General features: G+C 34.3%; 4 protein-coding genes across 13 annotated transcripts in view; 2 read left to right on the forward strand and 2 right to left on the reverse strand.

Moving 5' to 3' along the window:
* Positions 1–15,760, reverse strand: part of LOC108561788 (protein lap4-like) — a 39,872-nt gene extending 24,112 nt beyond the window's left edge. For 4 of the 8 annotated variants that reach the window (XM_017919851.1, XM_017919854.1, XM_017919853.1 and 1 more), the window contains exons 1-2: positions 15,263–15,758; positions 15,066–15,183 (exon numbers count right to left, since the gene is read on the reverse strand). In XM_017919851.1, the coding sequence (XP_017775340.1) occupies positions 15,066–15,183; positions 15,263–15,424 (280 nt within the window). In that variant the 5' untranslated portion in view covers positions 15,425–15,758. Of the gene's footprint in view, positions 1–15,065; positions 15,184–15,262 lie in introns of all 8 variants that reach the window. The other 4 variants (XM_017919852.1, XM_017919850.1, XR_001891029.1 and 1 more) reach the window with 3 other exon arrangements.
* Positions 15,761–17,107: 1,347 nt separating this feature from the next.
* LOC108561791 (coiled-coil domain-containing protein 18-like) lies at positions 17,108–19,429 on the forward strand. Its single transcript, XM_017919859.1, has 4 exons — positions 17,108–17,356; positions 17,462–17,629; positions 17,679–18,177; positions 18,230–19,429. Exons 1-4 carry the CDS (start codon positions 17,313–17,315, stop codon positions 19,235–19,237), a joined length of 1,719 nt encoding a protein of 572 aa, XP_017775348.1. The 5' UTR covers positions 17,108–17,312; the 3' UTR covers positions 19,238–19,429.
* A 549-nt stretch (positions 19,430–19,978) lies between these two features.
* Positions 19,979–21,339, reverse strand: LOC108561792 (alpha-2-macroglobulin receptor-associated protein). The gene is made up of 3 exons (XM_017919860.1): positions 21,072–21,339; positions 20,596–21,019; positions 19,979–20,540 (listed from the first exon to the last, which is right to left on the reverse strand). Exons 1-3 carry the CDS (start codon positions 21,243–21,245, stop codon positions 20,065–20,067), a joined length of 1,074 nt encoding a protein of 357 aa, XP_017775349.1. The 5' UTR covers positions 21,246–21,339; the 3' UTR covers positions 19,979–20,064.
* Positions 21,340–21,359: 20 nt separating this feature from the next.
* Positions 21,360–27,935, forward strand: LOC108561789 (protein wings apart-like). 3 transcript variants are annotated; one of them, XM_017919858.1, is made up of 12 exons: positions 21,360–21,448; positions 21,504–21,864; positions 22,199–22,373; positions 23,642–24,763; positions 24,822–25,279; positions 25,341–25,589; positions 25,645–26,109; positions 26,355–26,577; positions 26,639–26,754; positions 26,813–26,912; positions 27,232–27,399; positions 27,464–27,935. In XM_017919858.1, the coding sequence occupies exons 3-12, from the start codon at positions 22,208–22,210 to the stop codon at positions 27,808–27,810; spliced, it is 3,414 nt and encodes a 1,137-aa protein (XP_017775347.1). In that variant the 5' UTR covers positions 21,360–21,448; positions 21,504–21,864; positions 22,199–22,207; the 3' UTR covers positions 27,811–27,935. The 3 variants fall into 3 exon arrangements, with proteins under 3 accessions (XP_017775347.1, XP_017775346.1, XP_017775345.1); XM_017919857.1 differs by having other exon boundaries at positions 21,375–21,448; positions 21,488–21,864; XM_017919856.1 differs by lacking the exons at positions 21,360–21,448; positions 21,504–21,864 and adding an exon at positions 22,065–22,137.
* The last annotated feature ends 56 nt before the right edge of the window (positions 27,936–27,991 follow it).

Genomic DNA, 27,991 nt, shown 5'->3' on the forward strand with positions numbered 1-27,991 from the left:
CAATCATTGATGTGATATATGATAGCTGACGTAATTATAAACTTTCTTATGACAAAAGTTAATAATATCGATTTTGATATAGGAAGAAATATGTATAATGAACTATTAGATATACTTGGACAACGGAGGGGTAAACGTATTTTGACTACATCTACATAATCCAGAAACTTGTACAGTTGGAGAAGATATTTTTCTAGTTGTTCAAAATCAGCCATGATTTCATTTCCTAAATGTTTAATGAAATGAATTTTTTTAAATTTCTCGAGTCCCGATAATTCCCGGGAAAACCTTAAACAGTTGTCTCGTGTCCCGGGAATCAAAAAAATAACGAAACTAAGCAACCCTAGTTGTGTGACCTATTAGTGGTTCGCGATGAATTTTGAATGGGTCACGAAATGACAACTGTCGTTGGATTGTACGACAAAAAAGTTGAGAAACACTGATAAAAAAAAAACGTTCATTTACATTACATTAAATTGAGTTCCACATGTTATCTTCTATATGCACAAAGCTACGAAAATGGTAACAATATTCTAACACAAATCTTAAGATGTAAAATAAAATATTTGTTTTCTTATAAAGTTCCGTTGAAAGTCAAACAAAATTCTATATACTACGTGCAAATCAACAAAACTGGAGTAATTAAAATAGCGTGTTTGACATGTCGTACATAATAAATTCAGTAAACGAGTAAACTCGACTGACTCACAACAAGTTCTCTAAAGTTGCATCAAGATTCTTACATACCATACAATTAAAGTGATATTATTCGTAAGTGCGACAACAATATCATAATAACAAAATATTTTGTTTTAATAATTAAGTTAATGAGGAATCAATTTACATCAATTATTGAAATTGTATAAGCATATATCTTTTCTATATCGCAATAATACCTAGACTAACCTCGAATTGTACTTACGTCATCTCTATATTTTAAATAACAAATGAGCAAAATTCGAGTCGTATGTACTTTTAAATCACGACTTAAGTCATGTGCTATAAAATTTCAACAAAGTTAAACATTTTCAATTCAACCTTTCAAATAATATTTGTCCTTATTACATGCGTTAGGATTTCCAGACAAACAAGAACAAGTGATCTATGCAAAATAAGATTTGATTTTCGATACAGAAATAATTTAATATTATATTTGCATAATGAACTAAATTTACTATGCTAAATATCAGTAATAACTGTATTGAAATTCTTGAATCGATTGGGCTCTTTTGAAAAGGAGCGATGCAAATTACGGATCTGTATAAAATCGAAGTCTCTTCGTTGGCGAAACTAAATGTAATTTATACGCTGTAAATATACCAATAGAAGTAGTCTGTTCCATTCACGAGCCAATCCGTCTATATATATATAAATGTGTATGGTAATTACGCTCACAAATAAAATATACGACTACGGTGCCGGAACGTCTTCTGTGATGCTGAGGAGCAAGCACAAAGAAAGAAATGATGAAACACGTTCGTAATGGGCAATTTCGTTTGCACAGTCATTAGTTTATATCGTGCTCTCTGGCACTTTACAATTTTTAGGAAGTCACAGCAGTATCATTATATTCCCACTTACCAAATTACACTTTTTTAGAGCAAACACATTGTAGTTTTTTTGACCACATTCCATTTTTTTTAAATTTTAAGTACATGTAACAAATTACACTTTGTTTTTTTTTATTGTTGTTGTTCAAACACTACACACAATCAATGTATAAACAAGACTCAAGCATCTCATGATTGATGATCAATTGGGAAAGAAACCCAATTAATATACTGCTACCACGGAAAGGAAGTTATAATCCGTTTCCTAATAACACAACAAAATATGTTTTTCTTGGAATCAATAACAGAGAAATATGTTCTCAAAGAATTATTTATATCTGCACCCTGCGCGTATTCTATTAAAAGCGCCCTTCCTGAAAGTAATCTATTTAAGTACCACTTCAGAGGTGTTATTTCGAAAAAAAAATCGTAACTATTTTCTAAACAACTCAAACAACTTGTGATCTTTACAAAAAAAATGTAATCTTCAATATTTTATCGACATGTCAACTTGCATTCTTGACAAGTGACTACTTTGATTAATTTAATCAAACTTACAATACTGGTACAGCAATTGTCCGGTTTGAAAATTTAAAAAGCAAGCAAAATATAAATAAATTCTAAAAAATGCGTACTCAAGTAGTCCGGTTTAAAAGAGTTTTAAATAAAGACTGAGCAAAATTAGAAAATGTGATATTGAAAGTCGTAACTATTTTTATTTAAATAACTAAAAAAAACTTGTGATCTTTACAAAAATATGTCATCTTCAATATTTTATTGTCATGTCAATTTGCATTCTTGACAAGTGACTACTTAGATTTGTTTAAACAAACTTACAATGCTGGTACATCAATACCTCGCATAGTCCGGTTTTAAAATTTCAAAACCAAGCAAAATAAAAATAAATTCTAAAAAATGAGTACTCAATTAGTCCGGTTTCAAACAGTTTTAAATAAAGACAGCAAAATTATAAAATGTGATATTGAAAATCGTAACTATTATCATTTAAATAACTAAAAAAAAACTTGTGATCTTTAAAAATATATTTCATCTTCAATATTTTATTGTCATGACAATTTGCATTCTTGACAAGTGACTACTTAGATTGATTGTATCAAATTTGAAATGCTGATACAGCATTTAAAATTTCAAAACCAAGCAAAATAAAAATAAATTCTAAAAAATGAGTACTCAATTAGTCCGGTTTCTATGATAAACCAGTAAGAATGAATAATTTCTGTGTAGATTGAAATATTTAAGTGGTCTTTCAAATGCTGAATGAGAAATCGGATAATATTAAAGAGAATAACACTTTTTAAGTAATAGCCAATGTTTCAGATTATAAATGATTGAAGAAGCTGTTATATTTTCTATGAACAGTTGAAAATGATCCTACTCGGTATTACATCAAGAAGAAAATATTGATGTAACTAGGATAGAAGAAAGATTGTAATTCATGAGAAGATCAACTCACTTTGAAATGCTACAAGATAATATACATTGCAGACACTTCTAATTTATAAGTTCAATAATAATACCAGAATTATTATTAAGTTAGGAATACAACAATTCGTTATTTCTCAAGATTATCCTATTAAAGAGATTTTATGTCTACTTTAATTTTATGAAAGTGTATTTTCTGCAATAAAAAGTTATAATTTTCCCACAATAGCTACAATTCCATAAAGCATCTGAACCACGTAAATTTAATTAAGTTTCTGACTACGACATTCACTGAGTTTTTACTATAATTAAGTAAACTATTTGCATCAATTTCATAATTAAAATATATTCTCATAAATAATTTACTTAATTGAAACAGATTACATTCAGTTTATTAATTAAGAAGCTACTCTAAGTATATTTTGTTAACTCAAATTTTTAATTAAATTAACATTTTATTAGTAGACTTCGTAAATCAATTATGAAATCAACATGAAATATTATATAAAAATTAAGTTGGCCTGTGAATCTTTCAATTCAACATCAAAATCAAGAGTTCTGAACTATAATCTACTCTGAAATCTAGGCCTATTTTAAAATAAAATTTATTAGACTCGCACATTACCTACAAACTTTTTTTTTCTTCTCCAAATAGTAAACAGTTCGATCAAACAAACCACTGACTCGGTTATTTAAAAAAAGAACCATAAATCAAAAACTGTTTTTTAAGAGACAGAACTTGCTATTTACAAAATGCGAAACGTTCAAGATAGAGGTAGTAGAGAAGAAGAAAAAAAAACACCCACCCACATAATATTAAATATCTAAACAAAGGAGCGCCTATAAATGAATAGCTATATTGCAAACAGATCAAAAACGTTTATTTTTCAAAGGAAACGTTAAAAGCGGAAATTTTCCATCGAAAACGCCGCGATTAATATACAACGTTGGCATTTTCAATTTTGCTTCATATTTTTTTTGCTGCTGCTGATGCTGCTGCTACCCGATTGTTTTCCTCTTTTTCTCGTCTCGTTTTTTTTTCTTTCCTTCTTTCGTCGATCCCGAAATAAATCTCGAGGATATTTCGACTCTGTAATAATAATGATGTTGAACAAAATATTCGCTTTCTGCACGTTTTGCTCGAATCAATCCGAACGCCAACAATAATAATAACACAGTATGAAAATATCATGAGATTCATAAAGAAATATCGCTATGTTTACAATATTAAAGTAAATCTTTTAATTACGCAATCAATTAATTGACTTTATCACTATCAGCGTACGATTAAATTGTAAATGAAATAAATCAATATGTTATATCAATAAATTAATGTTTTAATTGAACATTATTGAAGCATTCGTCATTCAATGCAACAGTTTTATTAATTTGAAGTAAATCATAATTTGCTGAAAATTACGGAGTTTGTTATATCAAAGATTCGATATCAGAGTTAACTGAAGTTAGTATATACATTCTTGTAGACTATCCTATTATTCTTGTAGACCAGCGGTTCTTAACCTATGGGTTAAATTTCTAATGGGTCACAAATTGACATCTGTCACATTGTGTCAAAACAAGCATATATATTGATGTAGGCTATCCTATTAATCTTATAGACCAGCGGTTCTTAACCTATGGGTTATATTTGTAATGGGTCACGAATTGACATATATCACCATGTGTCAAATCAAGCATATACATGCTTGTAGGCTATCCTATTAATCTTGTAGACCAGCGGTTTTTAACCTATGGGTTATATTTATAATGGGTCACGAATTGACAACTGTCAAAGCTAGGTTAAACATTCTTGTAGGCTATCTTATTGTTCTTGTAGACCAGCGTTTCTTAACCTATGGACTATATTTATAATGGGTCACGAAGCGATATACATTATTGTACAATATGCTATTAATCTTGTACCTATGGGTCACGAATTGACAGCTGTAATTATACGTCACAGCAAGGAAGTGGAGCAAAATGTTGGGTCGCGCGGCAAAATGCTTGAGACTATATCAAAATTCTTAAAAATATAATAAATCAAATAATTTGACATTTAATCACGAATCTATAAAACAATCACGTTCATCTCTCTTTTCACTTGATTTCTACATTGATTACGAAAATGTGGAACTTCGAAATATCAAATCAAGAAATATCATTCATAACCAAAAGGTTGTCTAAAACAGTTGAAGAAGCTGAACTCAAAGAGAATGTAATAGTTAATACACAATGAAACGATTGAGGTCAATCTGAAGGTTATACACAAAAATATACAAACGAAAACCAAGTGGTTAGTTGTAAACATAAATAAGCTTGTGATAATCTTTTTTCGAAACTTGAAATTTACTTTTAATTGTTCAGAATCACCTAAAGTCAATATGCAATAAACAGTTTTGTTATAAACTTTTGTTTTGCTATTTATTCATTCAAGTATAGTACTTGGTAACTGACTTTTAAAGTTCATTTTGACTTAAGTGAGAAACTAAAAAATAAAGTAAAACTTCATAACTTTGATGGATAAATAAATAAAAATACACTGAAAGAGAATAGTTTTGAACAGAACTATGTAGATATCAATGTTTACAATTAAAAAAATAACAAGGTTAACAACATTTTGGTGTAATATATCAATCAATTTTATGGATAAATATATATATTTCAAGAATTAAATTTTCAAAGAAACAGAAACAAGACATCAAACAAAACAAAAATGGGTTTACTATATAGTAGAGAAAAAAAGTCGATAAAATTTACGGCTGCTTTAAAATCCTTGGAAGTTTTAGCATCAAACATAAAGTATTTCCAAACGTGAAAAACATACGGATTTCATATAAAATAAAAAACTAAAATTATAGAGCATTAAATGTATCAATAATTCCATTGGATAGAAATCATGTTCGAGTATGACCGACAAGTAAATAGTCCCCAAACTGACTCACTAGGAGTAGCGATGAGTGTGGTAAGTTTACTGAACAGCAATAACAACATTTATTTTTTAAATACAGAGACTCACCAGAGCTGCATAAGCGTAGTATGTTTATGATGTGTGTTTTACAAACGGCGATGTTTACATTTCAGACAATGGTTTCGGTTCGACCGATCGCTTTTCACAATGGCATAAACATATAAACACACTACTCCGTTTTTACGCAGAAAAAGCCTTTATGTAACCGACTTTGCCGCCGCACTGCTTGTCTTCCTTTCGCCGCATCGCATCGGAACTTAATCTCATTACGCTAATTGCTCTACAATGTGCATACCGACGATCGACATATGCATGTGCAGATTCGCACGACCTTGGACGTCCGTTCCAAAGGTAAACGAACGATTTCCTGCTGACCATTTATTGGTATTATGGCATTGCATGAAACGCCAATGCACTTGTACCATAATAAAATAAGTACTTTGCTCGAGTATATGTATACATACATATATATATATGTATATAAATAGGTCTTTGAACTTTGTGTAACAGCGGACGTAATGGTGTTATGGAGTTAATCCTCCGTCAAATGTCCATGCACTCTATCAAAACATGAAGCAGCACTTATTCCTCCCCGACAATGCGAAAGATTAAGAACTGAGCGAAGATTGGAAAGAACTTTCGGGTTCGCTGCTGGATAAGCTCGTGTTCGACATTAACTTTACCAAAAGATGCATTTGCATTGAAACGCATATCATATGAATTGCGGAACGCATGAATTATTCCGAAACGCGCGACAATCGATACGGGCTCTATATGTGCTATAACAATTTAATTGCGTCACAGCCATAAAATATATCCACGCAATTTCATTATCCGTGCAGATTGCAACAATTGATTTGCAAAAATGGAGCGAGAAATTATGCATATTTTTTTGGGTGGAAATACAATGAAATGATGTTTGTAGGAGTGTTGGAATCGCGTCGGCCTCATCAACAGGTCGTCGTGTATATTTTGATGCCGGGATTGCGTGGCGTCCGCCGGTCACACGTTTTCCCACATTCCACTAAGTGTAATAATAGTATTGAATTATATATTTATTACTCTGCGCGCAACGTACACCCCCCAGTCATGCAACCAGTGAGAGTGGTTCTTGTTTGCGATGACCATAACTGAAACTGGATGGCAAAAAGAAAGCTTTTCATTCTACATAGCAAATCAAGTTAGAATCGAATACTTTATATAATAAACATTCCTCTAAACTTATTAAAAACAATATGTTTTCAAACTTAAACTTAAACCAAATTGTATTAAATCAATACAATACAATACATGCTATTAATAAACCTCAAAATATGATTAACAGCAGTTTGTGAATTGGTTCACAAAGTTCAAATATTTAGTCTATATCAACGTTTGTCAACCTACAAGTTAAATTTTTAAAGAGTCGCAAAATGACAGTGGTCATCTTGTATCAAAGCGAGGAACTGATGAAATACTCTTAGCTGTTGAGTTGCAGTGTACGTTCAAACAAATATGTAGGATCTAAAAGGATAAGAAATACTGATCTATATCACACATTTCTACATCATAAATACAATATTCAATATATTTATAACTGAAATTAATGGTAAACTAAATCCAACTATGTAATACGTGTATACAATTACTTTGGAAAAAAGTATAATAATAATCATAAAAGCATTTAGGAAGCTTGAAAAGGAATTTAATGTATGATACTTGTCAAGTACTTTATAAAAAAAATTCATGAAAAACATCAAATTGTAGTCATGAAAGCTATGTTGGCTCTGCAATATCTAGACCAGTGTTTTTCAACTTTATTTTAATCGGCATACTTGAAATGTACACTTATTATAATTTGGACATACCTAAGAACAAACTAAAATTGACATATTATACAAATTCATATGAAAGAAGCTATAATATTCTTAGAACTAATGCATACTTGTATAATGCTTAAGAAGTTACTTAATGAGTTAGTGAGTCGATATTTCTTAAATTTATGTAAAGATGAATGAATGTATATTCGGAATACTTTCACAACAAACGCTTTGATGTTGCATGTTGAGACATGCACGTGAGATTCTGCACGTAATGTATATCGAATCTGTATAATTTTTAGGTTTTCAAAACATGCAGATTGCTGAACCTACTGTTATATCCATCAACATGTCTTTATGAGTCAACATTTCAAAGCAGTTGCGAATATAATTAAGATTTAGATCAAACCTCTATGATTATGTAAATCTTTAAGCAATTGCTAAACTAAATCACATTTTTGTATCAAAACACACTTTGTAATTATTGTTTGTTATACATATAATAACGTCTCTAAATATAATTTGGCAGATTTTTGTACATTTACAAATTTACTTTATAAAGATTTTACGAAAAAACTACCAAAACTTTTTGTAATTTGTTGAAATCTTCTCTTGAAGTGAAAATAGAAAGAAATTGTAGAAATACTAGAACTATAAAAATATGAAAGGTCATAACATATTTTTTTTAACCAGCTTTATCAAAGAGGAACAAAATATTCTAAAAATAATGTCAATATTAAAGTTCCTATTATTATATTTTTAGTGAGTACAATACGTTAGAAAATGTTCAGCAATTCTTGGAACAGATCCAAACGAACACAAGCGCAAAGATAAAACGACAGACATACAGACACCAAGTCTCTTTCCTATTTTTTTTAAATTTATTTACATTTCTATCAAATTTTAGAACATTATTCTATTTAATATATAGAAATTTAAACATAATAATAAAATACAAAAAAAAAGATGTTTCGGACAGAAATATTAATAAGTGATACATTTGATTAGAAAACGATTTTCAGAAACTCTTGACTCACTCATTTATACTACCAGGAAATATAGTATTAATAGTTGAACAAAATATTTAAAAATATGAAATTTCCAATAACTGGATTAAAAAATTGGAAACATTTCAAAGATTCTCTGAGAAAAATAATATAAAATCAGAATTTATAGAAAAGTGTATCGAATAACGTGAATATTTTAAGAAATCTTATTACTAATATTAAATTGTAATAATTTAATTACATTTTTTCTTTTTTTTTTTTTTTAAATTTAAAACATTTAATTTGAAAGTGAGTCTTGACTGACTCAATTGTACTAAAAATAGATTAAAAAAATAGGAATTTCCAATAACTGGCTTAAAAATTGGAAACATTTCAAATATGTTAAATATTTCAGGAAAAAAAAATATAATTAGAATTGATAGAATAATAAGAAATTTTAAGAAATTTCCTTACTAATATATAATGTAAATTTATATTAATAATAAGTAATTTTTTTAACAAATTATAAAATATAGTGGATAATTTGTATTCAAAACTATCAATAATACAGAAGAATGATGCATTTGTAACAAAATATAGATGGTAAAATGTAGCAGGTTCTTAGGAATCAAAAGCTACTATTATAAGTTGAAACTAAGAATGATTGAATCATATTTTTCGATGCATCCTGGACCCATCTGTTTCTTGTCAATTCTCTCCACGCAGAGTGTTACATACATATATACATAACATGCACCAGGATAATACGGGAATAGAATATCTGATGAAGAATATTAACGGCGATGAGTAATATATAACACGCACGATATTAAAACACGTCGATATATAAATTATAATTCCGGCATATAATACATTTGGGTCAATGCTGAGTGAAATTACGTCTGGACCGAAATAGATTTTTTAGCTAATTGCGTCCATTAAACCCGACCCGACCGGCGAAAGACGATTGAAGAAATGGCCAGAAAGAAAAGAAATAAAGAGTACGCAAATGTTGTGAGTCGAAAGGTGCACATTTGTAAGCGAGGTGGGCGCGGTTGCAAACAGTATTTTTAAGTTCCTTGACACTCCTCAGGCAAGGTCACCGCCTTCCTGCCGTAAATTTATTTCGGAAAAGTAAAGTAAACTTTAACTTAATGGAGAGATACGGGCGACGGGATTCGGCGACGACGAAATAAGAAAACAGCGCTGAATCGATCGCAGTCCTAATTTATGTGAATACTTCCTGTTAGGTCCTTGGCCCATAAAGCGAGGAACGTGAAAAAAAAAATTTTTGAGAGGATACACACATTGGGACGATAAAAATACATGAACGATCTAATTAAAGCACCACAAAAGAACCCATTGTGTGGCGCGACGTTGGAACAGAATTGAAACATCAAAGAACAGTTTGTTAATAAATGTATCGGAGAATCATCACCATCGAATCCACGGAACGAAAGTTGTTCGGAAACGGTGTTTTTAAGCGCGAATAACGGTGCGAGGACCACGACGACGATGATGTCCTCTCACCGTCTTGTATCTCTTCTGGGAATGAGGTGTAGAGTGGATGGATGGCCGACCGGTGGGAATGCGCGAGCCGTCGACACGACCAACGTAATTTGAACTTTGCCACCTGAAATGGACAGGCAGACAGAAGAAGGCGGAAGGAAACGGAACCAGGCTTCGGTGCACGCAAGAAGAACCGTTACGTCAAACACAATGGTACCATGGATTTGTTCCTGTGTGGAGTTAGAGGTGGAGGAGGAGGTGGTTCCACATATGATCCTCCGTTCAATCGTTCGCAAATAATAATCAACAATTGCGAGTCATCAATAATTCATTATCGTCGTTGTTTAGTCATCATCAATTTCATCGTAATCATCGGCGGCTTACAATAAATAAACGCTTCTGCTTGTTCTGCTCGGAAACGGCGGAGCGTTATTGGAAATGTCAATAGCGCAGCGACGTCACTACATTATAACTCATCGCATCGGAATGCGACTGTTTACACCCACTTTATATTAATAAGTCTAGGTACATAAACGAGCAACTAACTAACTCATACTTGTACTCGCACAATCGGCCTATTGATAGAGCCCAAATAACTATTAAATCGAGATTTGCATCCTTGAATCGCAGCATAAATTGATCGAAAAGGCCAAGCTCCAACCAGTTAACAACAAATCAATCCACTGGACACATTATTAAAAGATACAAGAGCACAAACAAAATAATTCCATTGAACAATCCATTAACAATCAACTAGCAAGATCTAGTCAAGATCACTTATAAGAAAAACTTCTAAATATTAAAATAGTTGATACAATAGATATTCGGTTAACGCACACAGTCCGTTCGTTCGCATCCTCTGAATTACTACATTTACCAACAGAATCTAAATATTAATCGTTCTCAAAATAGAAAGTATAAATCAATTTTTTGCTAATTTAAAAAAAAGCAGAAACTACGTTATTCAATAATATTATATAACTTTAGTCAGAATTCCACAGTCCAAAGAAAAAACACCACCTGGATTTTGTTGCCCCTTCAACCAAACAACAAAATCCAGTTTCCTTTCATTTCCATTAATCTCGAGTAACCAGACTAGACAGTACATTCCGAAGTTGCAATTCCTGTTTGAAGTAGTTTATATCCGAAAATACAGTCGCAGAATCCCAACAAACAGCATTTTTATCAATACTAGACGTTTTTATTGACCTGCTTTGTTAAATATAGAAAAAGCGTTTAAAATACGCTGAATGAAAGCATTGAAATTCTGACCACCAGGTAGTTTTTTTTTTCTAAACATTCCAGGTTTTCTTTCATTTCTCCTAATCTCAAACCGAGCGAAGTAGTTGATATTAACGTTGATAACACAAAATATCTACAACTGATAAAAAAGAAAGTAACGCAATGCTAAATTATATTCGTTCTCAAAAACTTATAGTCAATATCACCGGAAATTATTAAGGATGCAAGTCATTATTACACTATATCCGTTTCTTTTGACTTGACGTATTAATGAAAAGGTGTTAATTTTTAAAATGGTTATAAAATAGTTCATTGAAACGCATTTCGAAATGAATTCTCGAAATCTTAATTATACCTGCAACTAATAATCACAGGTATTCCATAAATGCAATCCTGGTATACGTTATCATTTAGTCCATTATCTTGCAGTTTCGTAAACGTTTAATGTAGGTTAATTCCTAGAAGTGGGTTAAACGTATATCAAATATTTGTATTCTAAATTTACTACTTTAGCAAAAACAAGTTGTTTCATATTGCTTCCAATTCTTTAATAATTGCTAACATTGAAAAAAAAAACATGTTAAAACTAGTATTTTAGTCAATGTAGTTTCGTATATCTAAGTGGGCCACATATTAAAAAAAAATAGTTACGTGATGCATAATGAACGCATCTAATTAAAATATAAATTCTTAACATGTCGTCATGGAAAAAAACACTATGGCTACAGCAATATCACGTAACCATGACTACATTTATAGTGCCTACTCCTAGTTTCCATGGATTCGTCGTATTTAAAAATATTATTACGTTCAACAAGTTGAAGGTAAAGCACTTAAATAAGAAATTTCAGTAGGTTAAATGCAATTAATTTTGATAAAAAGAAGTACTATTATTCAAAAAATAACTTAAAATCTAAATTTAGAATAATAACACTTGTTTTTTGGCTCCGTATTATAAGTATAATATGGATGCAATAACTATAGCTATTAATTTTACTACTGCACTACTCCTACAAATATCGTAGGTGTTGAGTGCATTTCGCTCGAAGCCCATTTCTATGGTAATCCGTGGTTAAAGAAATGTGCAACGACTTGAGGAAGAACAAACTAAAAAAAGAATTATCCCACGATTTCTTTTCAACGATTCTAGTAAACGTGATACACTGTTAAAACGGGCCGTCGTGCGAGTGAAAGCACCACACCATAAGGACAAACTATGTTAATTTGCTGTATTTATTATTTTCGTTAAGACTTAATGTCTTCTAGAATGAAACAGAAATTGCTGTGAAACATTTAAATGTAACTACTTTTTTTCTGCATCACTTAACGTTCACTGGCTGTAATTATAAAGAAATGGTAATTAAGTAATTCAACACTAATTCTTATAATTCACCAAATAATTAATTAAAATACAAATAAATGTTTTATTTTATGTTATTACTTTATTATTATAATTACAAAATTGTACAGACAAAAGGACGATTTTCTTTATATTTTATTATAATAATACTGAAAATAATATATACTTTCATGATTTTGGCCGTTATTTATTAAGGTCAGTATTTTTAGCCATTTTTAGCAATAAATTACAAAAAATGCTCAGTATTTTAAATAAATTTGTAAGTATTTATTAAAAAAAATATAACATAAACTAAAAATGTGACAACCTAAACTAAAAATAATAAAGTACGCCACGTCACTGATGAATATATAGTATAAAAAAATAGAAAATGCGATTTAATACTTAAATTATTTACAGTGACGATTTATGTTACAACACAAAACTTAGCATCAATTAATTAAAAATACGGACAAAATAAATTAAATTGTCAAGATTTTGACATGACGAATAATCTACATATTTATACTGTGCAAATTATGAATCTAAATATAAAATTATTTATTTTATTTTTGTGAATGTAAGCTTGAAAATAATCAAAAACCACAGGAAACCGAAATACATCGCGATGAAAATACGTAATGTTCTCTGCAACTTGTTTGTAAGTTTTTTTTTGTATTTCCTTCTCCGTCTCTTTTCCTTTTTAATGGATAAATTAAAACCTAGTTTTCCTTGCTTGCTGTGCTGTGTTATGAAGAAGAAACTTGTTTAGGAAAACGCTTCGTTATTCGCGACGAAACCGCAAATCGGTTACGCGATTGGGTCAAAGGCAATTACGGGTGTGTCAATGAGTTATGATGGAGTTTAGCAAATATGCGTGCTTGTGACATCAGTGAAAACAGAAGCAAACAACGTAGGTCATCCATTTTGGGGACAAATAGAGCGATTAATACAGTAACGTTGTTCATCTTGTGTTTGGTCATCGCGCGGTATTTATTGAACACACAGTTCACATCTGTACATTACATCATAATACGTTTGTTATACCACAAATTAAAAAGTAATTTCTCACTGGAATCGCCGTCAGCCATTGATTGACGATTCATTAATTATGCTCTGAATAAAATTATTTATTATATTAACATTGAGACAGGAACTAATTCAATTTTACATATCTTTTATAACATTCATGATTTGCAAATGCCTTAAGTATTTCAGACAGTGAATGTACACGTAATTAGAAGATTTCAAGTCATCATTTCTGCATTATTACATTGTTAATGACAGATTAATAATAAGTCTCTCCGTTTCTAGTATTACGTTCAATTAAGAACACAATATTAGTATATACCATTGATTAATACGAAAGAAACCCGCTGCGAGAAGATTGGCCAAGTATATAAGCTTTAATTACAATTGTTGGAGAGAAATGATGAAGGTGGATGTTTCTTGCCGATTAATGAAAAGAATGAATGATAAATGTTATTTACAGATAATAGTTTAAGTTCTGTAATAGTACTTTCCATTGAATTTTGCTGATCTTTTTTTTTCTTTCACGTAACATACAAAATATTCTATTTATGGGTGTCCCATTGAGGAATGAAGACGCGATTTTTGCTTTTTGTTCAGTTATATTCCGATCCAGGCCAGCGGCGTCGGAAACAAGAGCCGTCGTCGCCGCCGCCGCCCACGAAAGCCCTCATTTCAGAAAAGTTAATTAAAATCCCACAGGCTATCATTGTGATCACGTTTGGATGAAGCTCATACATTATTGTTTTTTGCGTTGTGTGTGTGTTTTGCTAGGAATTCAAATAGACCGCTCGTCCTTTTTGGTAATAATTGTTAACAGCTAACAGGTTTCCTCGAATACAAAAAAATGAAATGTGTTTCGTTTGGCGAAAGGAGATTGTACCATCCGCGTCCGTGGGTGGATTTTTTTCACAATATGTTACCTCTTCTCCTCCTCCTCGCATACCGGTACTTTTAGAGTTTCTTCATATTGATGAGACAATAGATATAATGATTTGAGATGATCAAGAATTTTGTTGACCGTGCATAGAATGATTAGTGCGTGGAATCTAATTCGCTTTGCTTGCATGTTTTACTCTGCAAAATAGGTAAGATATTTCTTGGCCTTGGAGATAAAACAAATGACATAAATATATGTGTGTGTGTATGAGCATAAAACGATTGTTAGCGCGCTGTTCCGTCCGTGACTCTCTCACTCACCATTTCTGGAAACGTCCAATTCGACGAGGTTCTCGAAATTTTGAATGTCCGAGGGTAACCTGTGTATCTCATTATCACTTAAGCCGAGTTTCCTGAGGCGGTGCAGTCGGAAGAAGTTCTGAAATGCGTAAGGAATGAGTGAGTGAGTGATGAAGGTGGACGAACGGATCGTTGTGTTGTCCGTAAGCGTCTCTTACCTTCGGAAGATCGCGTATGTGGTTCGCATCCAGGAGCAGCTCCTCCAGGCTCCTGGAGTACCTCAGGATGTCCTCTGGGACCGTTGGTAAAGAGCAGTGGCTCTTATCAATGCATTCGACTTGTCTATTGCAGCCTTTGAAAATAGGCATGCACCGGAACATCTCGGCACATTAACTTCCAGCACTCTCGCTCTATCTCACCTCTAACTTGCCCACAGAACCAGAAGGAACATCATTCAACAAAACTCGCGAACGCCCGCCAAACACTAGAAGAACAACTGAAACTCTAATTCATGAAACTGAAAATACTGCTTCTAAATGCTCGCTGTATCTCTATTGGATGGATGGACTGGTATATGTATGTGTCTACTATACAGCGGGCACCCACAACACCCGTGTCTACAACTACGAACGACGACACCACTCACTCACTCAGCAACGCCACTCCTGAAACTACTTTCGCGAACCCGCGAGCTGTATGTCCAACATGGATTCTAGTTTGGATCCCAGGGAATCTACCTTACCCACCGCATCCAATGATGCCATCTATCTAACAACCAACTAACGCAAACCCTTATAAGTATTTAATCATCACTATTGCCACCCTTATAACAATTCACACTTAATATTTGTTCTCATAAGAAATATTAACAAGCCTCATATATCATTTCTTTATGAAACAACGACAATTTTGCATTAACCAATAGGATAATAGGCAACCCACAGTGTTTATCATAATTGTATCTACTACAATTTAAATACTAACTTAAAATAAAGGTTTTTTCTTTTATATTCAAATGCTTTTTGTGACTCAAGTAAATTTAAGAAACTCAAACTCACTTAATTTATTTATACATAATAGCTTTGTTGATCTACGGACTTTACTAACCATGAAAACTAACAGATTACTTCAAAATATACGGTAAATAACCAATAAGTGAAAACTCTGAAGGTAAAGTTGCATAAATTATTACGTTATTTTAGTTATTATGCAATTTGTGATACACGGTTGTATAAAAAAAACACTTTGTTTACATTTCTCAAAGGAAATATAAGAAACTGGCACCTCATGTGCTGTAACTAAATAGTAGTGAGTATGTAAATGTTTTGTTTACTTATTGATTTCATTTGGTTGTATTTTGTGTGCAACAGGTATTTGGTAAATAAACATGTGTTTTTCTTAAATAATCAATCAGAAAAGTAAACTGTAAAAGGTAACAGAAGCAGTAATCACTAAGATATTTTTGTTACGTGGAAATTCGTAACCAAAAAATATTGATGCAATTATGAAATTATAACAATACTTATCATTGAAATGAACGAAGAAGATGAAGAAAAAGCGCTTTAATGATTAGTGCTTAATATTGGACTCTACATATCTCTAATATCATTAATCTGATATCTTTATAAAACAATATTTTAGATTTCTGGCAACAGAAGTTTTATGGAATGTACTGACGCTTTCAGTTTTTTCAGAAATATTCTAGTGAGGTTTGCTGAATTAGACAAATATCAAAGAATAGGGAAAATTTAAATTGTTTAATTTTTAGCTTCAGTTGGTAACCCTATTAGCAATAAAGATATCCTGAAATAAGAGTAGTAAATTGCTTCATCAGAAGCTATCTCCATAATTATTCTATTGAATTTTGTAGTAACTAAACTGATTCAATTGCAGGGGAATCCCTAAACACATTTCGTCTTAAGCAAATAAATGATTTGTTGTCAGTCATATGACAATGACAGTAAATAAAGCGGTAAAATTCGATTTAGCAGATCGTAAACATTGCAAAATTTTCATTAATTTAAAGTTGTAGCTTGCTGAACTTACAGATTCGTTTATATATGTATACGCTAGTTCATTCATAAATAACACTCTTGAAATGTGTATTTTGTAGTGGTCATTAATGCAATTCTTATTTGAATACTATGTAAAAATGATCGATTCCCGCCACAGTCCATTGTGTTTGATTGAGTCACCTGAATGTTAGGTTAACAGTTCGGTATTGTTATTACAAAATTGATATATAATTACATTATTACATAAATAACAATGCTGAATACTAATGACGATGACGATTTCTTTACGGCAACAAGGTAAGCGCAGTTATAACATGACGTTGAATTCAATGGAATCTGTTATGTAAAAAAAAAACAATAAAAATGTATGTATCAATCTCTACATAGCAAAGAAATTTGTAGTGCTTCCAATTTAGCCAATCTATTCGGGACAGCGCCAGGTGCAGACGCCAGCGCGACACTCATTTACACTGCACCCAAGCAGCCAAAGGTCCCTGAGCCTCCAGAGAGTAGTAAACAGAAGGTTCAGAACAAGCTGATCTGTGTAAAAACCATACAACTGTACCATCTGTGAGTTTGAGATTTTGGTGGGTTACATCCAGTAAAACGTTTATTTAAGGGTTGAAACCGAATTCGCGCATCTGGGCAAATATGGGATTGCAATAATTGGGGATTCCGTCGCCAATTCGTATAATTTAATTGTGTACAAGACTAAGCAAAATATAATAAGCAGCAGTAGTTTGAACAAGAATTTCGTTTATAACGAGCAGGAGTGCGTCGGTTCATTTTGCGATGATTGGAAGCAGACGATGCGCGTGCATTTCGACGATCTGAAGGATTCCAAAGACTTTTCGCAGGAGCTGACCAGAGTCGGAGTTCAGGTGAAAGTTATCAAGATGGATTTGGAGGATGGTAACGACTGCATGTCGGATAGTTCCGGTGCTCAGGCTAGGGCTAACATTCTGGATAGGATATCGAAAGTTGGGCAATCGATACTGCCGAACTCGAAGAACGTGGATTTAAGCGAATCCGAGATTGAGGATGTAGTCAAAGCAAAGCGACCTGTCCGAAAACAGAAGAGGCATTCCATTTCGGAGAAAGATAGCATTCCCGAAAAGGTATTTTTTTAAATTAGTTTCGATCGATTAAATTGGAGGATTTGATTTTTAGAACCATTCGGATTTGCAAGAGCCTAGCAATCAGCAGTTCATGGTGCCGGTATCGCAGGCTCCAAGCTACCAGCAGCAGCAGTACATGCTGCTCAATGGTCAGTACGTGCCGAGTAATATGATGCAGCCAAACCAAATGATGATGCCCACTCAGATGATGCCTCTGAATGATCCTTTTAACATATACTTCGCGGAGAGCAGGAGCCACAATAGCGAGGTTCGCATGAACTTAACGCAGCTTTCGAATAAGTTGGAGACGATGATGTCGGAAATAACCAAAATGAACGTCACTCCGAGTTTCTCGGAAACTGATTACTTGCACGAGAAGATCAAAGAGTTGGAACGGAAGCTGACGCACTTGTCGAAAGGCGATTCGACTGAAGCGAGCGAGGCGAAAGCTTTGGAGTTGAAGCAAGCTAACGACGCTTTGCAAATAAACATCAATGAATTAACAGAGAATATCCAATCCAAGGATCAAATGCTTGAACTGCTTCAGAAAGAGGTGTCCACGCAAAGACTGAAGATCAAGGACCTCGTGGAGTTTTTCGAAGACAATAGAGATTCCAAGATGATCATTGTAGATTTGAACGAGCAATTGTCGAATTTGCGTCTAAAACAGGAGACTTCGGAAGTCAGATTGGAGGAGCTGCAGGAGGAGGTGGCGCAGAGCAATAAGCTTATTGAAAACCAAAAGTTGAAGCTGAAAGACTTCGAGGAGTATCATAAGAAACACGCTGGACCGGACAAACTGGAGGCGGCAAGGCTGGAAGAGCTGCAAACCAAAGCATTTAGTGACTTAGTGAAGGAGAGCATGAACTCCATGTATCAGAATATATTGGAGAGGATGGAGAACGGCGGTGCCGGAGATGTGAAGCGAGCGCTGATGCAGAACATGAAGAAGGCCACGTTTCAGATCATCGAGGGATACAATGAGAATCGAACCGGAAGCAGCAAGGGCGGCGGCGATTCCGGTCCGCCGCCCGTGCCTGAATTCGAGGTCACCGTTTGATGATTCCAAACAAAAAAAAAATGAAAGCACACCAACAGCAAGGACATATTGTGATAAGAAGTCTGTGAAATACTTTATTGGAAACTTACAATTAAATTATTGTTAATGCTAAGATTAAGATTTTTTTAGAGATAGCAAAGCATATCTGTATTGTCTTTTAAAATGTTTTTTATTATAAATCAAAATTATTTTATTCGTAACAAATATAAATTTATACATATTTTACAATTCGCGTATATATTCATAATAATAATCAATTAATTAATCCTATTAACCTTTATAAGTTTCCTCTGTTTCACATTATACACAGCTGGTGTTTGCCAAGTACATATGCCGAATACTTACATTACTTAAACAACTACATGTAATTGACAACTTGTAGAAGTACTCAAGAAGGCCAAGTTAGTACTTCCGGAAACTCCGTAGCCATACATCAGTGGTATTTAGGAAAACTACACGTCCCACACATGCAATCGAATACTACAAGTTACTTGGTAAGTATATATTTTATTATAAATCAAAATTATTTTATTCGTAACAAATATAAATTTATACACATTAATATTCGAGTATTCTTGAGCCCGGCTCGTTGCTATGAATTATTAAAGACTAAAAACTTTATTAATTCCATATTTGGCTCGTTTTCGGATTCATTTTAGATTTAAGAGACACAATTTTATATGATAAAAAAGGTAATATTAAATGAGTTTATAATTAAAAAGTAATAACATATACATATGGAATACAGCCAAAAAAAAAACAAGTAAGATACCAAATACTGTTCTTAAATGTAAAAATTGTTCATTTAAACTAAATATGATTGAAGTTTACAGTTCAAAATGTTTTTTCATGATTTTTGTCTCGATGTGCAATTGCATTTTCTCTACTTTACGTTTTTGCGTCTTGATATTATCTTCCAGAAACACCAAATCCTCGGGTTTATCTGAATTTTCTTCGCCAAAATTCTTATGGTTGGCATCTTTAATTGCTGCTTCTGCGTGCATTTGCCGTAACTTTAGCAATCTGTTCTCGTAATGCATCAACTCAATGCGCAAAGATTCTAGTTCAGCGGATGAAAAGTCGGTGCCTAGTGCGGCCTTCCACAGTCCCTGCACCTTGGGCTCCACAAAATCTTTGCTTTCCGGACCTTGCGCCGTTTTCCGTTCCAACTTATCGTAACTATCCTTCAGATGATTGTTGTGTTCCCTAAGCAACTTCGCTTTATCGACGTAAACCTTGCTTGGCAGTTCGTTATCCTGCCACCCCAAAGTATTGAATTCCTCTAATTTCAAATCAACTGAATCTACATAACAGAAAATCTATTAATGAATTTGTATATTTACAAACATTGTTATTACTTTCATGATGATCATCAGTATTTCCATCTTTAACATTAGCTAATAAAGAGTAATATTGATCGACTTTATCTTGATGATGATCGAATTCCTCTTTGAGCGCCGCCAATTCGGAGTCGGTAAATCCAGCGGCTTCCGCTTTTGACCACAACTTAATCAACTTCTTGTCTTTAAACAGGCTCTTATTTAAATAATCATCATTTCCTTCAGTGTCAGAAGAGTGCTCTTTCCTCCTGATTCTTCCATCCTCAAAATGCTCCAGCAACCCATAGAGATCCATAATAGTAAGCAGCTTCTTCCTAAGCTCAGCTTCCTTCAACCCATCTTTATCGCCGCCCTCAGACTTTAACCTTTTGAGGGTGAATTCCTCTTTATCATGGATTTTCAACTCGCTGTAGATCGACTTCAGTTTTGGCTCCGTCAATCGCTGAATACATGTTATTTACTTGCTGGGTCGTTACACTTGCAGTAGTACTTACAAGTTTGGCTTTGGTCCAGAGGATGTTTATCTTTTTCATCCGGAAAGGCGCATCCAAATCTTTCAATCTACTAATTTCTTCCGGCTTTTTCACGTTTGCTTCCTTCGAGTATTTATTAACGGCATTAGCGCTAAATACTAGAACCGCGAAAACCACGAAGAAAAGAGGTTTCATCTTGCACGCTGCTTTGATTCAAATTGCAAAGTCACCTATGAATGGCTGTCATTCATTGGTCAATTGACATTAGTCTTCATTAATCCTTTTTATATACGTAGAAGTAGTGTTAATACTTTGAAGATTCATGTGGAGATTGTAGTATTATTTAATTGTTCCAATCATGTTGCTGTGTGAGGGTCATCAAGAATAAGGTGGTTTATGTAATTCTGATGAATGTTGAGTGATTATTTTGTATTAAGTTTTGTTAAGTTTTAGGTCGTGCGAGGAGACCACACGGAAACCATCGAACGTGTTGTGGCGACACTGACTGGAATCGTAGCCATTATTTACTAGCGTGTTTATAACGTGAAATTCCATTTGACAACTCGAGAAAAATATCGGTGGAAAAACTTTCGCGATCGAGAAAATCCGTTCGCGCTCTCCACTGGGAGGACCTTCCAGGATGTTCGAGTGTCGGTCCACGAAGGAAATGCTTAAATGATCATCGCCGGCATCTAGATTTTCATCCACTGTCCATCATCGTTTCCCTCATATCTATACAGTGAAAATGGCGAGAGCCCATCATAACTTATGAACACCAGTAAATCTTTAATTATGATTTAATGTCACATAAAAAGTAAGTGAGCACAGAGATTCCACGCGGTCGGACACCTCGCAGCTGCGGCCCGCGGGCCTAGCTTCAGCCCGCCGAGATTCGATCGGGAGCCAAAAAAAATAAATAAAATAAATGGAACGCAACATGTTTGTTATTGTTTCATTTAAATGATGATACTGTAGCAGTTGCACTTATTACTAACGCACCATATTTTTTTTCCTCACGAGTCCACTAATAGGTGTTTATTTATCCAATTTAGACCCAATTATGAGGTGTTTACATAAGTGATTGCCTGTACACCATTTAATTGTACAACATAACAATTTATTTTACAATTTTCTTACCTCTGTTTTAGCTATCAGTCATGTCTAGAGGTTATGGTAAATACCGTCGGGGGAATTACCACAATGCCAGTTTCCAATTTGATAGTCTGTTTAAAGAGAATAGTAACAGGCCCTCGGCTGCTCGATCCACAGGAACTGTTGGCAAATGGGGCATTACATCTTTCACCAGTATTAGAACTATCAATGGTAAGCGTACATTTATTTTATCATTACATCAACTTGCTGAAAGTAATATACTTTTAGTACAATTAGAATGAAGGAAATTATTATCTAAATTATTAATACCAATAATATAAAACTTAGTACTTTATATAAAAAGATTGATTTATTTTTAAATGTCCTACATATGGACATTATATTAAGAAATGAACTCATTTGGCTTGATCTTGAAAACATTCATTTAAAGATTAATCATAAGTTTCCAATTAGTCATTTTGCTGATTTGAATTATAGAATATTTTCATTTTATCTAAGTATTATTTAATTAAATATGTTCATAATATTCATTTTAATATGTAAACGAAATTTTACTTTATTTAAAGAATAAACATATCTAATATTTCCATAAAAAATCATATATTTGTTATGAAAGTGTAAATGAACAAAATAATTTAAATACATCTATTATACACAGTACATAAGTTCCGGAGAAAACCGTGTAAATCAAAAAGTTACTTATTCATAACAAATTTGTTATGAAAATTGTTTTATTAAACAAATCAATAATTAGAAATATCAATATTTATGTAAATGAGAACACTGATTGAAATTAACTAGAAATTGTTTAATATTATGTTAAAACAAATCATTTATCTATTTCATGTTTTTTTTTAACCTCAATTTATGCTGCCTATGTGCTTTCAAGAGATTCTTCAATTAAGATTTAAAATCAATGTTAAATCTAATCGTTAGTGAGATTTTATGTAATCGCTAATATAAATGTTTGTTCAAACTTTATTGCAAGAACAAAGTTTACTTAGGTTCGTTAGTTTATAGCCTTGTATGTACACGGTATGTTAATTACAAGTTTCTAATTACTAGACCAATAACGAATATGCATAGAGAATTATTCTGTACTGGATGTAACAGGAAAATGCACTTAAGAGTTTAGACTGTTTATTGTAATTAGTAAATGTTATTTAACTGCAATTATATAACATATGCACTTATTACTGCATGTATAATAATAATGTTTATTTGTTTGACGAATATATACGATAATAAACGAGCAAAGCAAATAAATAAATGAATAATTGAAAATATCTACTGTACATTAAACAAACAAAAACATGGCGTATCGATTTTTCGATCGACTCTAATGAAGAATAGTTAAAAATGAATTAGTTATAAATCTAGTTGATCTAGGATTAGATTAAAATCAAGGATAGTAACATGAGTGTTTATGGTAACTCTAGTAAAAAGGTTTTATAATAAATAAATTACTTTTGTTTTAGGTTTAAGTCATGAAAATGAAAAGGCAGCAGCTGCTCCAGTTATCCAGGAGACCAGCGTGCCGAAGCCCAAGAAGTTCTTCAAGAGCAGAAACTCTGACAATCCGGAGCCTCAACAAACTTACAACGAGCGGTCGGATGTGTCGTATGGGAATCCAAGCAAGAAGGCTAGGGTGGAGAAGTCGCCGAAATCTACGTCGAAGCGGTTCTTCGGATCGAAATCACCGAACGAGAAAGCCGTATTGACAGCGAACAACAAGCGAGCAGAGAAACCTCCAATAGTGTTACGCATATATCGTGGTAAATCACAATTGGTCAGTGATTCTGATGAGTCTGAGAGCACGCCCACTCCTTCCTCCACGCCTGTACCCTCAACATCCACCGTAACTTCACCGAGAGCGCTGCGAGATTCTTCACAGAAGTCACCTAGTCACGGCAGGATCACCAGGTCCACGAGGCGGAGCATGCAGCAGGATCCCAGCAGCAGCCCCGCCACTGCCGACACCGCCATCGACTCGTTCTCATTATTCACTTCACCCAGGAACGATACAGACCTCTCACCACAGTACATACCAGCGGAGAAGTACGAAGTGGAGCGTAAGGCCATGTACGATAATTTGTTGGGCAATTTTGATCAGTCCCAGAACGTCGAGAATGAGTCTCCCAACATCGATTTACCCCCGAGAGAGACTACAGAGCAAATGGATGAGACCACGATCAAAGATGATAACGAACTATTCGCCGACGATAAAATATATAAAGAGAAGGAACCTGGTGACTCATCTCCTGTCCACGAATCAGAGTTCGATGAAGAGATGCACATAGACACCTTCTCTATTACAAATAACCAAGAGGTAAATGAAGATGTAGATCAGGAACAACATGAGTCAGAGGAGGAGCAGCAGGAGGAAATGCAAGATGAAGAGGTTGAAATGATGGAGGAGAGTATAGAATCGATTTCCAAGGAAATCCATCAAGCTCCAGTTATGGACGAACAACCCCTCGAGGAGGACGAAGAAGAAGAGGAAGAAGATGAACCTGAAGAAGTTCCGGCCGCTATTGAAGAGCCTGCGAGTAATCTGAATAACTTAGAACAAGTCGAGGAGCAAACTAATTCAGCGAGCGGTTAGTATAAAGATGATCTTTCCAAGTGATACATTTTATAAATTCATTGTCGTTTTAGGTAAATTGGAGGACGAATGGTCGACGGGCTCGGACAGCGATGAAGCAGAGGTGCCGACTATGCGCGAAACGAGATCCCAGAAGAGTCCAAACAAGAAACCAGCGACGATCGAGGATCACAAAGAGGAAATCCTGGATAAGATCTTGGAGAAACCAGAGAATCCGGTGCCTGTGAAGTTGGTGATCTCCAAGAAGAAAGGCAGCATCTTCAAGAGTCGCAGTTTAGTTGCCGATAGTACGAAGAAGCGGAGGGAGAAGTTGTATAAACACAAGTGGAGTGATGATAATAAGGACGTGATTCAGAAGACTGGTGAAGGTACGACGACTAGTGAGACCGCGAGTGCGTCCGTCTACGACGACGATGAGTGCTTTAAGGATGACCCCCTAATGATGGTTGTAAAGGAGGTGGATGATGATTCCAGCGTTACCAGTGTGAAGTGCACCAAGAGTGATAAAGGAGTAAGTTTCTTTACAAAGAGTGAATTAATGATATGCTGACGGTTATATTATTTGTTATTAGTATTACACGGTAGTGAGAAACGTTAAGAAGGCCCATCAAATGCAGGAGATCGGCGAGTTCCAGGAGTTCAACGACGACGTTGAATACATTCTGGATGCGCTGCAGGACAACAACCCCATTAGCACCAGGTGCCTTTCTGCTATTACTTTGGCATCAAAGTGTATGGCACCTGCATTTAGAATGCACGTTAGGGCTCATGGTACTGTGGGGAAGTTCTTCAAGGCGTTACACGATGCGACTAGGGATCAAGTAATTTATATGGTTAATATTTATCGTAAGGCGTATTATAAACCATCCGTTTCAGAGTTTAGGATTATGTACGGCTACTGTGATGTTCGTGTTGAGTCAGGATCGTCTGAACATGGATTTAGATAGGGATTGTTTGGAATTGATGCTAAACTTGCTGGAATCAGATGTGAGCTATCAGCAGGCATTGGACGTGTGCGGTCTGAGCACGGCGCAACTCGAGAAGAACAAGCAGAAGGTGCGTGAGCTGTGCGCAGAAGTTCAGAGTCAGGGACAAGCGATGCACCTGAATTTGGACAACATCACCGTTGGACAACTCGCGATGGAGACGTTGCTCAGTCTGACATCGAAGAGAGCCGGAGAGTGGTTCAAGGAGGAATTGAGGGAGCTTGGCGGGTTGGAACACATTATGAAGACGATATGCGAGTGCTGTCGTCAAGTTTCCGACTACGTCGTTTCCTGGACTGATGCGCTTCTCGATAAATTGCGCAAAGTGGATAGATGTTTGCGAGTTTTAGAAAACGTAAGTTCTACTATCCTAAAATCTATGTGATATAATCAAATGATATTGTAAACTTATATATACAACCTTTAAGATTTACAATTGATGGATGAGTTCTATCAAAGCTCGATGTTTTGACACAAGTAAATGCGAATTTTTATAGATTTGTGGTATCAATTTTCTATATATGCTTATTTCGATATAGTCAAACCACAGAAATTAAATTTTAAAGAGAGAATTTAATGATCTCATACGATGTGTTTCAGGTCACGCATAACAATGAGGAAAACCAAACGTACCTGTTAAAATATAAAAATGGAATTCTGCTAGACACATTAGTGAAGTTGTACAGGCTCTGCGATTCCGAGATCCCGCTTTATCCTGTCACAGATATAACGGACAAGGAGTCGGCTGGAGCTGTGATTAGAGAAGCCCTGCTCGTCACTTTGAAAGTGCTGATTAATCTGACCCACCACTTCAACAAGCAATGTAAATCATATCACCTAGGTATTTTATAGAGTAATATTTATCATTGTTCATTTATTTTTAGCCATGGGTAGTACACTGATTGGAGAGAGGCCAGGTATCATCGACGCCAGTCTGCATCTTCTGCTGCAAGTGCCTCATTATATACCGGATCAAAAGAAATTCGAGCTAGGAGTTTTGGTGAGTCCTCCGACGAATACATGATTTGATAAATCTAATTTTCATTTCTTTGACGTAGGTACTTATGTTATTGATCAACTTGATACAAGACAACGATTGCAACAAAAAGCTGCTGATTGGCGCGAAGGCTCCAGCAGAATTCGAAAGTATATTTCCATGTAAGTTATAAACCATACTTAATTTATACATAGTAGTTTTTTTATTTCTTCACAATTAGCCAATGATAATTTAAAATCAATCTTTATAAAGTGGATTTAATTAAGGTTACTTATTGGCCCATACTTTACACTGGGATAATGGTTTTGACCTTCTTGAACGTGACCTATTCTTGATCTATATTCTGCGTGCTTATGACTACAATGAGAAGAATGTGGTACAACTATTTAAATGTCAATTACAGTTTTTCTTTTGTTTTTTTTACAATAAGTATAATTTTGTTGTTCATAGTTGCTAAATCTTTTTTTTCGTTTGGTGTAGGTGATAAGACTGCAGTAGAAGCTTTAATTGTACAATTTCACCAATGGGAGGAATGCGCGCGGGTTGCGGAGAAGCGCACGGATGCAATCCTGGACGGAGAAAAGGATGGCGAAGCGGCCACCCAACCGAAAACAAATGAAGAATTCATCGAAGAGACTGTTGCAAAACGTAATTATATCATCAATCGCTTCAGTATTTCTATAATAACGATTTGCCTGCGGCTATGTTTCAGTGCTGCAAAAGGCGGGTACGCATATGGAGTTCACATTCTTAGCGTCGTATCTGGTACTTCTGCTCGGCTACCTCATAATGGATAGCGAGGAGAACAAGCTGATCGTGCGGAAGTTCCTGAAGGACAACAACTTCTCGGTAATGGTGGAACTGCTGAAGAAGTTCTTCAACTTCATGAATCTTACTGCTTCGACGGAGGCGTCCAGCGTGTGCGCCATCAAGGCGACCGAGAAGGTGATCAAGTTCCTGGAGGACTGCGACAAACCTCCGGAGCCGCAGGAGACCGCCACTACTGCAACCACGTACAGTAGGGAATGCATGGATCTCAGTTTCTCGATAACACATTAAACATATTGTGGCGGCGGTCGAGGCGACGCCCGGTTTGTACAATTGTTTCTTAGGGAATTATTAATAAATATATATTGTTACTATTATTTTAAGCGACGTAAAAAAACACGAGACACCACAGACACAAACACACAAAACGAGAGCAAAATAAAAGAGAAAGGCTTCTTCTTTCCAATTTTAC

This window comes from Nicrophorus vespilloides, unplaced genomic scaffold (genome assembly GCF_001412225.1).
Source record: "Nicrophorus vespilloides isolate i.1.1-1 unplaced genomic scaffold, Nicve_v1.0, whole genome shotgun sequence".
NCBI classification, from domain to species: Eukaryota; Metazoa; Arthropoda; class Insecta; order Coleoptera; family Silphidae; genus Nicrophorus; species Nicrophorus vespilloides.